The 15286-nt window shown below is 57.7% G+C and overlaps 1 protein-coding gene across 2 annotated transcripts in view; it reads left to right on the top strand.

The window, feature by feature from the left end:
- GNG7 (G protein subunit gamma 7) overlaps positions 1-14999 on the top strand; it is a 116722-nt gene extending 101723 nt beyond the window's left edge. For both annotated transcript variants that reach the window (XM_042927918.1, XM_042927917.1), the window contains exons 3-4: positions 9547-9665; positions 13129-14999. In XM_042927918.1, the coding sequence (XP_042783852.1) occupies positions 9585-9665; positions 13129-13254 (207 nt within the window). In that variant the 5' untranslated portion in view covers positions 9547-9584 and the 3' untranslated portion in view covers positions 13255-14999. The remainder of the gene's footprint in view (positions 1-9546; positions 9666-13128) is intronic.
- Positions 15000-15286: the final 287 nt, after the last annotated feature.

The raw sequence follows: 15286 nt of genomic DNA, 5'->3' as shown, positions 1-15286 counted from the left end.
CCATCTGCTTCCTGTTTACTTGTATCCTTCTGTGTGTAATAAATGCTGGGACCACATAATTTTGCATGATTATTTGGGAAAAAGTTCTTCAAGGCAATGTCACATACAGTAAAAGTGACGGTAAAATTAAGTCCCATCTAAAGTACAGTCTAGTTAGAAAATACTGTTCTTTCAAATGTCCAAGAAAAACATACACAACATCTGCCCATGTTGTTCCCAAACCACCACGTCTGGGTTTTTCTTATACTCAGACTGCAGCACCTTGTTCCCCAGTTTGAACCAAGGGGGAGTTCACCCAGCCCCCTCCACGTGGAGGGCCCTGGATCTCAATCTCTGTATTGCCAGCCTTGCAAAGCTGATAGAAGCATTGCTCAGCCTCTTGGCAGATTTTCCGCTCCTGGGCTGCCGTCCTCCCCTAGACCCTGGCTATAAATTCTTCACCGCCCTAATAACCCTGCAGTGCCTTCAAGCAGATTTCTTCTGTGTTCTGTCCAGCTTTCCTGACTGCCCTCACGGGAGAGTCAGTCCGTGTCCGTTCGCCCACTGTCGTGCAAGCCAAAATCTGCAGATAGAGGTTTTCATTCAAAGTCCAAGTGACTTTAGGTAGAGGCCATTGACATGAATCATCTTGATCTTAGAACCACCAGATGACAAACCGGGATCCGTTCTCAGCTTTTAGAACCACCCTCTTATTTCCTAATGGAGGAAGCTAAGACCCAGTTCAGGGCAGAGCCGAGATGGGAACCCACTTGCAGGCGTGCACTGTGTTTTGCACCTTCAGGAAGGGGTGGCTGCCTTTGTGCCCTTGGACAAGGTGCCAGGAAATCGCTCCGCTTCTCCCCGAGACCCAAAAGCTCCAGGGGCTCAGCAGGAGGGCTTTGCAGCTAAGGGTCCACAGGGGCCGGAGCGCTTCTGATCATGCTCAGAATGGCTCAGACATGGCCGGGGCATGACCAGCATCATGGGTTTGGGGCACACAGCAGAGCATAAAAGAACCCAGTCTCACCTTTGCTGTGTGGCCTAGAAGGGACAGGGACGTACAAGCATTAGTGGGACAACAGAAAATAGATCATTTCGGGACTCTCCATTTCTGGCTCTCCCTCCGCTGCCATCCACTTCTATTTTTAATACGATCAACTTCACGCTGCCCAGCTCTCCCCCGAGCCTGTGGGCTTTGTGGCACCTGCCCCACCCGGCCCCTGGGCAGCTGAGGGGAGTGGCCACCTCGGAGCAGCAGCTCGGTGGGGAGCGGGATTTCTCAATAGCCTCCAGCAAACCGGCCCTCCCACCTCCGCCGGGCACAGGATGTGCAGGGCACCCTGTCTCTGGCTTCATCTCTGCAGCAGCTGTGTTTATAGTTAGCAGTTGCCACGGTGCCCCAAAGAGGGCCTCCTGGGGCTGCCGGCCTCTGGACGCCCCCATTCCTTGGCCCTGGAACGTGGGGACCTGGATGTTTGCTGGGCCAGCCCAGGAAGCGAGTGTCGCTCTAAGCACTGCAGAGTTCACTGGAGCTCAGAGAGGGGAGGTAACTCCCCCAAGGCCAAACAGCTTTGGGATCTGTGCAGAATTTGGGTCTGCCACCTTCCCCTTGGCTCCCCTTTCTACTTCTCTCCTCTCCAGCACCGGCTTCAAGAGTGTGGTTGGTGGAGTTCAAGGGGCAGCTCGCTCGCCCTGTGTAACTTCTTATGGTCACAAAGGATCGTCGGATGCTGAGAAAATTAAGCCCCCATTTGAAACAAGCTTCTGTTTTCGTTCACTGCCATTTCAGTTCAAACCGAACCATCTCGGTTCCAGAAACACTGTTTGCGTTTTGCCCAGATGAACCTCTTTTAGCTGAAGTTTCTTCTGATAAGGAAGTTCCATAAAGGACTTAGATTCTGCCCCCAGGGGACACAGGGCCGTGTCTGGGGATGTCTGTGGCTGTCACGATGCGGGTGCTCCTGGCCTTGGGTGGCTGGGCCAGGGACTGATCACAGGGAATACCCTGGCCTGGGTGTCCTCGGTGCGGAGGTGAAGAGACCCTGGAGTGGGCGGGGCGGGGGGGGGGGGGCCTCCCCAGTGTTGCCCAAGCCGTTTAGGATTTCACAAACACAGAGGGTTCAGCCACCTCGTAGCTTTGCCGACTGGAGCCCCCGCCTTCTCTGCTGACCCTCCCACTGCATCTACCCACCAGTCCACCCAGCGAACATTCACGCCAGACCTCATCTGCCCCGTGGAGCCCAGGGCAGCACGGAGCTCCATGAGCAGTTCGGCCCGGTCAGCGATGGTGGCCAGACCTTCCTGGAGGGACGGGCGGTGACAGAAATCCACTCTGCACACAGATGAGTCATGGGAGGACTGGCGAAATCTGAGCAAACGGCCAGCATCGGGGTCTCGGCCTGATGTTGTCCTACGGTCACATGGGATGTCACCATCGGTGGGGGGGGGGGGGGGGGCACACGGGACTCTCTGCACTATTTTTGCAACTACCTGTCTATATGATTATTTCAAAGTACAAACAAATGGCAGTGACTTTGGGAACCGTTTGGAAAATGTTTAACTTGTAAGGTTAAACATACACCTGCCAGGGAGTCAGAAATCCCACGCCTGGGGCTCACCCAGGAGGACCGGGCACGTGGACCGCCGCAAATCCTGCGTGTGAACATACAGCACGGTGTCTTTCACAATCGCCGGACACACCCGTGTCGCCCAGTAGGTGCACGGCCAACAATCCCTGCCCTGACCCCGGGGGGAAACACCACACGGCACTGAAAAGGTGCCCTTGGCACACGACGAACCGCAAGGACATTGTGCCGAGTGAACCGAGCCAGAGGCTGGACGGCACGAGTCTGTCTGTAGGCTTCCGGGAAGAGGCGACACGACAGGAACAGAGCAGCTCAGGGGGTGCAGGGGCTGACGACAAACAGAAGCTCCGGGAGGTTCTCAGGGTGACGGGGTCCGCATCTGAATGGCGGTATCGGCTCCGCGACAGGACGTGCTTGTGCGACCTCATCGACTCTGGGCCCAAAAGGACAAATCTCACTGCGTGCAAATTATACCTTCACGGAAGAACATTTCATTGGAGGAAATTATAAAAACAGTCACTAACAGGGGCGCCTGGGTGGCTCCGTCGGTTAAGCGTCCGACTCTTGATTTGGGCTCAGGTCACGATCTCGCAGTTTTGTGGGTTCGAGCCCCACGTCGGGCTCTGCACTGACAGTGTGGAGCCTTCTTGGGATTCTCTGTCTCCCTCTCTCTCTGCCCCTCCCCTCTTGCACTGTCTCGGCATCTCTCAAATAAATAAATAAACTTAAAAAAAAAAAAAGTCCCTAACAAAATTGTCATTTTGAGAGGCACCTGGCTGGCTCAGTCGGTGGAGCATGTGTCTCCTGATCTCAGGGTCGTGAGTTCGAGCCCCGTGTTGGGCTTAGAGCTGACTTAAAATTGTCACTTTGAGATTCCCTGTCTGCCTTTATCCGTATATATTTTAACACAACGGTAGATGACCGAACATTTGCACTTTGCCATTGTCCCTCTTTGCACACACACCTCCGCGGTGCTCCGCGTTTCTACGGACCGTTTAGAACATTGCATAGTGTTGCACCTGCGAAGGCCCAAGTGTTAGTCACATGTTAAAGGGGTCGCCCATCACCTCACTTGTGGCCTCGGCCTTTCCTGGGTCCACGGTCTCGATTTCTAGTTCACGTCTGTCCTGAAGTTCTGAATATTTACATAAGATCAGAGCTGCTGATCCTTCTCCATTCATTCCATGGCTTCCATTGCTGAAAAGTGACTTCTCCATGATTGAGAAGAAACTTCTTCTTTCTTTAAAAAAAAAATTTTTTTTTTTTTAAGTTTATCCGTTTACTTATTTATTTAAATTTACTTCCAAGTTAGTTAGCATATAGTGCAATAATGATTTCAGGAGTAGATTCCAGTGAGTCAGCCCCTACGGATAACACCCAGTGCTCATCCCAGCGAGTGTCCTCCCTAATGCCCCTTGCCCATTTAGCCCATCCCCCCACCCGCAACTCCCCTCCGGCAACTCTGTTTGTTCTCTGTATTTAAGGGTCTCTTAGTGTTTGTCCCCCTCCCTGCTTTTATATTATTTTTGTTTCCCTTCCCTTATGTTCATCTGTTTTGTCTCTTAAAGCCCTCATATGAGTGAAGTCATACGATTTTTGTCTTTCTCTGACTAATTTCACTTTGCATAATCCCCTCCAGTCCCATCCACGTAGTTGCAAATGGCAAGATTTCATTCTTTTTGACTGCCGAGTAATACCCCATTGTATATATAGACCACATCTTTATCCATTCATCCATCGATGGACATTTGGACCCTGGGTGGGGGTGGGGGGACGCCTGGGTGGCTCAGTCGTTTTAGCATCTGACTCTTGGTTTTGGCTCAGGTCAAGTTCTCACGGTTGGAGTTCAAGCCCCACATGGGCCTCCGTATTGACAGTGCAGAGCCTGCTTGGGACTCTCTCTCTCCCTCTCTCTCCGCCCCTACGGAGCAGGGAGAGACAGAATCAAAAGCAGGTTCCACGCTGTTAGCACAGAGCCCAACGCGGAGCTTGAACTCACAAACCGTGAGATCATGACCTGAGCAGAAACCAAGAGTCGGATGCTAAACTGACTGAGCCCCCAGGCATCCCAAGAATAAATATTCACTAGTTTGTGTTTATTTTCTTTCTTATTCTATGGCCGTTTGTATGGAACCTCTTTGGATGTGAATAAAGGTCTGATCTAATCTAGTGGTTCTCACCCAGGGGCAGCTCTGCCCTCAGGGGACACCGGGCAGTGTCTGGGGACGTCTGTGGTTGTCACACAGGGGGGAGGGGGCCCTGGCACTGAGGGAGTGGGGCCACAGATGTTGCTCGGGCCACACAGCACCCAGGACACCCCAGAGAGAACAGCCCAGCCCAGTGTCCAAAGTGCCAGGGGGGCAGAGACCCCACCCTAAACTGTTTCCCCATTTTGCCTTATTTGCGCCCACCATGGAAGAAATACTGCCCGTCCCCAGGGTTGTCTAATCCTTATGTGCACTGGAAGGTCAGATCTGTCTGGGGGTCACTGCCCCCCCTTTCTAGTTACCTCTGCTTCACGATATACCCCAGGGCAGGGGGGGGGGCCTCCGTTGTCCTTGCCTTTCACACATTTGCTCATGTGATTCTTCTGCAGGAGCCCCCCCCAAATCTGGCATGGCTTCCTGGCCCTCGACTCAGATCCCAGGCAGGGCCTGGTGACATCCCTTAAGGCTCTGGTTTTAGGTGAACTTCACCCCAGTTTGTTCCCCTGGACCCTCAGCAGGGGCAGAACGGGAGTCAGCACGGTGACCGGCTGCCCACCACCCACCTGCCCCCAGCTTGCCACGGCTCTGCCACGGCTCCTGGGGGCCCCCTGTGGCTCTGCTGGCCCAGGCAGGTCCGGCCAGGTCGGGCGCCTGGTGCCATCACGTGCTTCCTGCGGAGCAGCGACGGGTGAGGAATGTTCCCTGGGCTGACTCAGCGTAGCTGCCTGGTCTCCCGGGGCCACGGCTGGGCCGTGAGTCAGTGACGGACTATGACACCAGCCAGGAGGAGGCTGGAGTCTGCTGCACGGGCTGGTGGTGACACAGCCGGTGTCTGTTCCTGGCCTCTCCGCACGCTCACGCACACACACACACACACACACGTGCTCACCCATACACTCACATGCACACGTACACTCGTACGCCCACACACACGCATGTGCATGCAGTATACATACACACCGACACGCACACGTATAAACACATCTCGCACGATGCACATTATGACATACAGACATGCACACGTATACTCACGTTAAGTACACACACGCCCACGCCCACACGTACATGCTCGTGCACGCACACGCACGCACACATCTATGCACAGACGTGCACATGCACTCACGCGTGTGTATACACACATGCACACAAGTGCCCCGAACATTCACACACACTCCCGCACACAAGTTCGTGTACGTGCACACGCACGCACACCACCGGCGCAGCCATCTCGGCCGTTCTCTGGGGCCTGGGTCATAACCCAGCCCAGAGGCAGCCTCTCAGGACATTGTGCCTGGAACAGAAAGCCAGCCACTGGGGGGCTTCACGCTTCGGAGGCCACAGTTGGGGGTGGCCACGCGGTGCAGGGGTCCTAGAGTCCTGGCGGACACTTCTGAGTGTGGATGCTGAGCAGGATTCCCCGGCCTTCCAAGGAAAACAGGCCATGGGGCCAGCCCGTTTGTTCTCCATTCGCATCTATATTTAGCGCTGAGTAATTTAGATATTTTTAAGCCCAACCAAGGGCAGTTTTCCCTGAGTTGGATGTTTTGTGGCTGCTTTGAAGCTCTCTGCTGAATCAGAGCCCTCTGGAAACCCACACGTGGGCTCTGTGCTCCCAGAACAGACACACTCAGGCCTTTTCTGACCCAAAGCGGGGCTGGATGTCTGCCGGGAGGGACGGGGAGCCAGGCAGTGTGGAAGGATTTTTTTTTTCTAATTGAGACTTGTACGGAGGTCACCGTAGATTCATGTGCAGTTATAACAAATCAGAGAAGCATTCCACGTGTCGTTCACTCTGTTTTTCCCGACGGTAACATTCTGTGGAAGTGTGACCAGCACCAGGAAAAGCCCCTCCCGACAAGGCCTCCACCCCCAACCTCGGCAACCATGAACCTGTCCCCCATCCTGACCACAATTTTGTCTTCTCAAAAACAGTGTGTAAATGGTGTATAAACACACACCATGTAACCTTTGGGGATTGGCTTTTGTCACGCAACGTAACTGCCTGGAGATCTCCCGAAAGTGTTGTGTCAACCCTCCTTTTTTTTTTTTTTTTAAATCATTATTGCTAAGTAGGAAATGCTTTGAAAATCCCAAGCCTGCCTTTGCTGTTCTGTGGCTACCTGGCCCTAGTGGCCACCAGGCAGACAGCGCAAGCTGCATCCTGATGGAGGACAGGGTGCCCTCTGCTCCCTGGCGGGGCGTCTTCCCAGACCCCCCACCTTGGGCGTGACGCCCGGACAGGTCCTCCTGGGAACTTCCCCAGCCTGAACGCTGCAGACACTGGGCCGTTCTCGGGGGGCATCCCGGGCACTGTGGGAGCTGAGCGGGGTCCTCGACCACACCCCCTCGGTGCCAGGATTCCCCCAGTCCTGATGACCAGAGACACCCCCAGACAGGGCCCCGTGTCCCCTGGGGGCAGCATCGCTCGTTAGAACTACGATACTAGAGCTCACTAAATGAAGGCTGTGGGAAAAGTAGAATTTTCCCTGCTGTAAGGAAGAGGAAAAAATGTGCACAGCCGAATTGTAAGAATAAATTAACACCACCCATATACTGCTGGTGTGGATGTGAAATGGTGCAGCCGCCCTGGAAAACGGCTTGGCACTCTCCTTAAAAATTGAACATGCAAATTACATCCCTCAGCGTTTATTTCAGAGAAATATATAGACTTGTGTTTGCACAGAAATCTGCACGCCCTTGTGGCAGCCGTACGTGATGGCCAGAAACTGGAATCGGCAGGTGCACCGCCGAGCCGGGGCCGGTCCACGCGGGGAACGCCGCTCAGCCGTGACCTCGTGGCGCGCGCAACAGGCTGGGCGCATCTCCACAGGATTAAGCGCAGTGGGGAAAAATCCCAAAAGGTTATGTGCCCTGTGGTTCCACACGTGCAACGGTCCCGAAACGGTGGCAGCTTGGGGAAGGAAAACGTCATTGGAGGTCGCGGAGAGTGGGGGGCGGGGAGGGGCGGGGACGGAACCGCCCTGAGGCTTCCGTGCAAGCGCGTCATGCTGACCGCGGGTTTTGCAAGGTTGTTTCCAGAGGGGAAACCGTGCACAGGGTACGCAGGTCTCCGCACGTCTCCGCCCTTTCCTACCACTGCATGTGACTCTCCAGGCACCTCAAAATTTTTAACTGAATTAAAAATAAATTAATACAAATGTTTTCAGAAAGAAAAAAGAGCACCCCCTCCCCCAAACAATAGCGAAGCGGGAATCATTGGCGCAATAAAGATTGGTTTTCTCGGTGGGCGAGCAGGTGGGGAGCCACTCTGACGGGCCCTGAACACCCAAGTCCTGAAGGTGCGGGGAAGGGGGGGGGGGCGGGGAGCAAGCAGACCACTGGGCGTTAGCTGCTCAATAAAAGCAGCAAATACCCCACCACCACCCCCTCCACGGAGCAGCGGTCCTGGGAAAATTAGTTGAAGGGCTACTTGGGATTTGGGAAGAGGGTTTATCTGGAATCATTTGCCTGTGCTAAATGGGCTACTCTGAGCACACCATCCACACTCAAAGACACTGCAGGGGGAGTGAATACAGCCCCCCCCCCAAATTCATTTCCACCAGATCCTCAGCATGGGGCCTTAAGTGGAAATAGGGGCTTTGCAGATGCAATTAGTTAAGGAGAAGTCGTACTGGATTAGTGTCCTTAGAAGAAAGCCATGTGAGGACAAGGCAGAGATTGAGTGATGTGGCCACACCAGGGACCGCTGGCCACACCAGCCACTGGAAGAGGTAGGAAGGACCCTCCCTGGGCCCTCCAGGGGGAGCGCAGCCCTGCCCCACCTGGATCTTTGACATCTGGCCTCCAGAATGTGGGAGAACAATTTCCTGCTGTTTCCCATACCCCAGCCTGTGGTCATTTGTCCCGACCACCCCAGCACATCAGAAAGCTCTGGAAAACCCTGCAAAACCAGTGGGCTCCCTGCACCGCCCCCCCCCCCCCCCACCGCTGCCCCCAGAAGCCTCTCCTGGGCCAGAAGCGGGAGCCAGAACTTCTCGCTCCTGCGGAGAGCCCCGGGAAGCCTTCTGTGGGAGCCCAGGTCACTCGAGTGGCTGTGTCCCAAGGACAGCCAGATCTGGGGTGGGAAGCCAGAACTGGGCACTGACAGCCACGGCCTCCCCCTGCGTACCACCACCCTTAGCTTGGTTCTCAGGGCAGTGACTGGTGCATGGTGGGCCCCCCTGGGGTGGTTTGTGGGGCAAATTAGCCCGTGGATGAAGGAAGCGATGCCAGACCCAGGACCCACGGCACATAGATGCTGCCCAGGTGACCCACCTTGGTCCAGAGCCAAGGTCTCACCCAGACGACTCTGCCCCCCAGGGAACTCAGGCCATGTCTGGGCACATCTGTGGCCATCACCACTGGGACGTCCTGGCATCGAAGGGTGGGGCTGGGAACGTCCCCAGAACGCCCCCGGAGAGTGACCCTGCCCAGTGTCAGTGGTGCCGGGGGGCCTGGAGTGAGGCAGGGATCAGAGAAAGTGTCCCTTGAGGCCCTCATTCCAAGCCAACCACGAGTGGACTCTGTGGTCTGGTGAACCATCCTGAGACCCTGGGTGGTCTCAACCAGGGAGCACTTACCCCCGACCAGCCCAGGGGGACTGTGGGAGACAGCTCCACTAGTCCTCCCACCGCCCCCACCCCGACCTGGGCACACGGGCGCCACGGCTCAGGTGGGGCACCAGGAGGCCCTGAGGCTTCCGGAAGGGGCGTCCTGCCTCTCTGTCCCCGTGGGGCCTCAGCAGCCAGTTCACATCCTGTCTGCTTCCCCTGCAGCCCTCTGGACGACAGGGGCCCGGAGCTGATGGCAGACAATGTCAGCCACTAACAACATAGCCCAGGCCCGGAAGCTGGTGGAACAGCTCCGCATCGAAGCCGGGATCGAGCGCATCAAGGTGAGCCTGGCAGGCGGGTGGGCAGAGGGGCCGAGAAGGGAGGAGGCCCTGCAAGGAGGCCCGGTTGGGGAGGGGGGGCTTTATTCCAACTGTGCCCCCTTGCTGTGTGAGCTTGGGCCACTCACTAACCTCTCTGAGCCCGATTCCTCAATGGGAAGACACAGCTGACACAGAACCTGTGTCATGGGCTGTTGCGGGCAGAGCTTTGTCAGTGCCGTGGGACCAGAGGCAGGGCTGAGCCCGCCCCCAGCCCTCAGGGCCCTTCCCCACCCCACCCCACCCCACCCCACCCCACCCCCTGCCCCCGAGAGCCCTAGGCCGCCAGCATGAGGCAGGCAGTCGCCCATGGGCTCTGTCTGGCTCCCTGGTGCAACAGACACAGACAGAAGGTAGAGACGTGGTCCAGAGACGGCAGGGCCCAGGGCCCTTGGTCGTCTACGTTCTTCACTTATGCCTCGTTTGAATTTTTTTTTTTTTTTTGAAATAAGCGTGTTTGTTTTTTATACTAAAAAAAGAAAAGGGACAAGTAGTTCCTGTGCGCAGACACTTAACCCCTCAGGGACCAGAGACCCGAAACAAAGTAGCTTCTCAGACAGACCAGTTCTTTCTGCTAATAATTTGCATAACATGAAGCTAACTGTTTCTTTTAAAGGGCACTGACAGTTTGGTAGCTTTTAGTACATTCACAGAGTTGTGCAAGCATCATTGCAGAACATTCTAGCAGCCCAAAGGGAAATCCTGTCCCCGTCAGCTGTTACCTCCACCCCTTCCCCAGCCCCCGGCCCCCACGAGCCCTCTTCCCATCCGTGGATGACCCTGTTCTGGACGTCTCACACACACGGACTCACACCCCGTGTGGCCTCTCGTGTCTGGTTCCCTCCCTGAACGTCGTGTGTTCGGGGTCCGTCCACGGGGTGGCGGGGGTGGGCGCTTCGCTCCGGCTTGAGGCTGCGGACGTGCGTGTGCGTGGTGGACACACTGTGTTTAACATAGGTGAATTTTAAGTCCACAAGGGGACATCAGGACGACATCCAGGGCTCATGGATTTCTCCCATAAACATGGCAGGGGCCAGCCATCCAGTCGTGGCCTCTTACATGAAAAAGGTGACTGATTCTTTTCAAAGTCACCTGCTCGTCAAACCCATGTCTTGGCAAAGGAGGTCGAGGCACCTCCAATAATGGTCTCGTGCCCCAGGCCCCAGCTAGCGAGTGACCGGAAGTTTCCCCGTAGAAGACCCGGGTGGTTCCCGTGTCTGCATCGGCCCCGCTTCAGCTGCCCCCTGGATCAGTCAGGGCTATCCAGAGAAACTGAGCCAACAGGATGTGTATAGAGGGAACGAGAGGTATTCAGGAATTGGCTCACAGAACCGTGGAGGCTGGCGAAGCCGCAGGGCAGACTGGAGACTCAGGGCAGAGCTGGTGCTGCAGCTCGAGTCCCCAAGGCGGCCAGGAGGCGGCATTCCCGGTCTCCGAAGGCCTTCAACTGATTGCATGTGGCCCACCCACATTTAGAGGATCATATGCTGTACTCGGAGTCAGCCAATTTAAATGTTGATATCAGGTTAAAATGACCTTCCCAGTGACATCTAGACTGGTGTTTGGCCAAGTACTTGGATACCGTGGCCTGGCCAAGTGGACATATAAAATCAAACATCGACCCCACGGATCTCTTCAGACTTTGATTTTCTGAGCACCCGCCATTCCCTGGTCTCTGGCGGCAGATGGGCTCCTGCAGACTCACACCTGACTGACATCCCTCAGTGGAAGGACATGCACAGCAGTGCCAGGTGGAAAGGCAGGGCTGCTCCAGCCCCCCAGGTTGGGGGGGGGGGGCTCCCCCGAAGTGTCTGAATGTTCCAGAACCCTGAGCATTCAAAGGATTCATTCGGGCTGGAAAAAGAGAAAGCCTCAGTCAAAGCGGCTTCACTCTGGTGAGCCGGTGCGGCCACAGCCCTGACGGAGAGCGTGATTCACCAGCCCGTTTGATGTTGGGCAGGGCCACTCCTCCCCCCCAAGCCCCCCCATCCCCTCCTACCCCTGTCCCGCCTGAGGCTTTGCACCCGCAGATCTGTGGCCAGAACCTTGAACGTCGGTACGCCTGAAAGGCCAGGGGAGCCAGCGCCTGGCAAGTGGCAGCGTGGCGGGCATGGGGGCGGCCCCGGCGCTCAGGGCAGAGCCTTCCTGTGGATGCCAGGGTGTCAGCGGGGGCCACATGCTGGAGCCACAACATCAGTTATTTCCAGGGTCCGGAGGCTATTCTGGTTGTTTCCGAGAGTTGCTTTCCAAATACAACTCTAGAAACCAAGCTCCTTTGGCTCATCCGAGGCAGGCCTGGGAGTGGCCAGCATGCTCGGGACGGTGGCAATTGTCACTGCATGTGGGTAGCAGTGTCCCCGCGGTGAACCCAGAGGCCGGCCTGGAGACCTGGCAGCACAGGGGACAAGGTCGGGCGGCCTTGGCTTGTGGGGTGCAGGGTCCAGGGTGCAGAGGCGCCACCCCTGGCGGCAGACCTGAGGGGAGTTCTCAAAGCCTCCCTCACCCCTGCCTAGTCTCGCCCGCTCACACCCACATGGCTGCTCCTTTGTCAGCTTGCAGGTGGGAAGGCAGGGGGCCGAACCGTGCTGGCTGTTCCTGCAGCACAGAGGAGACCCTTCACCCAGCACCCAGCCCCCAGCCCTGCCCGGGTGAGCAGAGTGGGGTGGCACCCTCTGCTGTGACCCCACCAGCCCCCCAGATCCCTGGGCCCCGGCCAGCTCGGGCTGCCAGAGATGCAATGTGGAAGGGACTGTGTGGTGGCCCCTCCGATGTGGACAGGCTCTTCCAGAGTCGCCTGGTCTGGGGGGGGGGGGGGGGGGGGTGGACCTTGGACTAAATCCTAAAGAGGGCTCTGTCTCTCCCTGACCTTCTGTCCAAAATCTGGGCAGCTCCTGCCGAGGGACCCAGTCCCTTCTTTAATCTTTTTTAAATTGTGGTAAAACACACATAACTTAAAACCTGCCATTAGTGATCACACACACGCAGAGTTGTGCAACCACCACCTTTGTCTAGTTCCAGAACATTCCATCACACCAAAAAGTAACCCGGGCCTCATCAGCCGTCACCCCTCCCCCAGCGCCTGGCCCCCCACCAGCCCCCTTCCTGTCCCCGGATGAGCCTGTTCTGGACGTTTCACACACGTGGACTCACACCCCGTGTGGTTTCTCGTGTCTGGTTCCCTCCCTGAGCGTCGTGTGTTCGGGGTTCGAACGCGGGGCGGCAGGCGTGGGGCCTCTCGCTCCTGCTCGCGGCTGAGTGTTGTGCGCGTGCGCGGTGGACATGGTCATCTGCGTGCGCGTGCGCGGTGGGCACTGTGTGTATCCGCTCACCTGCGGGTGTTCCTGGGTTGTTCCCGCCATGTTGACAGTGGACGTGGCCATGGCCGCCCGCCTGACCTCTCCTCTCCCGCCCTTGTGCCCACGCACAGGTGTCCAAAGCCTCATCGGAACTCATGAGCTACTGCGAGCAGCACGCCCGGAATGACCCCCTGCTGGTCGGAGTCCCCGCATCCGAGAACCCCTTTAAGGACAAGAAGCCCTGTATTATTCTGTAGCGTTGTCCCTCCGTGTGTCCCTGCCTGTGTCTCTCGCTCCGCTAGGGCGTCTGCACTGCGCGCTCCGGCAACACCTCTCATGTCCCCAAACCTCCGGTTCCAGAAGGAACGCGAGCCGCTGCCACCACGGATGGGGTAAACTCCTCTCCCGGCCCGGCCAGAAGATGACGCTGGGGCCGCGGCCGCTTCCCATCAGGAGTAACAGAGATCCCGAGTGACGTGGTAACAATTTTCGGAAACTCTGGGTTGCCGGGGGGCTGCGGTCCAGAGCCCGGCCGCGCCCCGAGAAGGGAAGAAGGACTGGCCGCTGGCCCCGGGCGCCCCGGCGGGTGGCCAGTCTCACCCGCTGGGCCGTTTGTGAAACACTTGCCAGGTCCCTGCTGCCGTGCTTTTTTTTCTTCTCCTAAGCAGAGGAAAATTGGGTGGTGGGGGCGGGTCATGGGAAACCTCTTTGGAAACTGGTCTCCTTTTCAGTTAAGCGATTGTTATTCCGCAGCGCTGAGCCCAGAGCTGGGGGGCTGAGCCTGCAGCTGACGGTTGTGTAAAATGCACCCAGGGAATTTAGGGGCCGGGGAGGGGGCTTTGTCTGTGACGTGCACCCCGCGTGGCCAAGTGTCGCCCTGCTGTGTGGCATGTGTGCGGCCTCTATACGGCACGCACCACCCAACAGCCAGGCCGTGGCCCCCCGCCCTTTCCTGGGACCCCACCCATCCCACAGAGGGATTCTCCGCAACTTGTCCCGCTCAGCGGAATGGCCGGCGGCGTTCCGTCTGGTGTTGAGCACGAAACGCCGACGTGGGCCGTGGTCACACCTGGCTCTTCCGGGTTGTTGTGTCGTGTTGTGTTTTTTTTCACTTTAGCGCATCGCTATGGCCATTTTGCAAACAGAAATGCAGCCAGAGGAGGCCCTTCCTGGGGGGCCAGAAGGTGTTAGGTGACCAGAAAGAGCCGCTGGGCCTCACCCGTGTGACTCCTCGCCCTTCCCTTCCCTGTATCGGTTCGTCTTTAGTCCCTTGGCCTCTGGTACGACCCGGGCAGTTGAAGGAGCCGGAGGTACAGGGAGGGCACAGGGCACACCCGTCCCCACACCCCCACCCCCCCGCCCCGCACCGGGACAGTCCTCACCCCAGGGCCTCGTGCCGACCTCCATGCTCCTGCCCCCACTCAGCCCCCTGCTAGTGCCAAGGCCCAGATCCCACCAACGCTACGCTCAGGGGGACGGGGGATGTGTGCACGGGCTGGCGGGCGACTCCCCCCGGCGTGCGGGCTGTAGGCCCGGCCTCGCTCCCCGGCTCCCAGCTCTCTCCGGCCGGTCCGGGAGCACCAGGGGCTTTGGGGAGCCCAGCCTCTCCAGACCTGCGGTTGGATGGGGAAGCCTTGGCCGCCTTTCATTGGGCAGGGAGCCAGCCTCTCACTGTCCCCCACAGAGAAGCAAGAGGGAACAAAACCCGTTCCCCACCGGGGAGGCCGGGGCGCAGCAGGATCTACCCAGAGACTGGGGGTGGGGGCGGCTGGCAGGGCGAGGCCTGTCCAGGCCACTTCTGTGCAAGAAGCCTTAATCCCTGGAGTCCAACCTTCCCCTGCGTCCCCACTGTCCTGGTCTAATGCTCTGGCTGTGGGGCCCCACCCCAGCGGCCCCCCAGAGAGGCCAGCGGGAGGGGAGGCGAGGTGAAACCCAGGAGCCCGGCTGAGGGCCGAGTGGTTGAACCGAGTCTGGTAGCCACAGCGCCCCCCCCCCCCCCGCCCCACCCCAGCCCTGAAGTGAACCTAGGTCAGAGCCCCCTGGGGCCGAGGGGTCTGAGTAAACTAGACCCAGAGAGGGTGAGGATGGGCCGTACCCCCCGCCCCCATTGCCACACCTGCCCCAGGAGCCCCAGCCTCGGCTCAGGGAGGTGGCCATCACAGGAGCCCCACCACGGGTGTCTTTCTGAGTGAGAAAAACCCTTCCTTTTGCCTTCTCAAGTAAATCTCCGTGTCTGTAGTGTAAACCTGGAGGGCATGTGCATACGACCGCCTGTGCTTCCCAGGCCAG

The sequence above is a fragment of the Panthera leo genome, chromosome A2 (genome assembly GCF_018350215.1).
Source record: "Panthera leo isolate Ple1 chromosome A2, P.leo_Ple1_pat1.1, whole genome shotgun sequence".
NCBI lineage: Eukaryota > Metazoa > Chordata > Mammalia > Carnivora > Felidae > Panthera > Panthera leo.
Note: the sequence above shows the minus strand (reverse complement) of the source record. Positions and strands in the feature narration are given on the sequence as shown.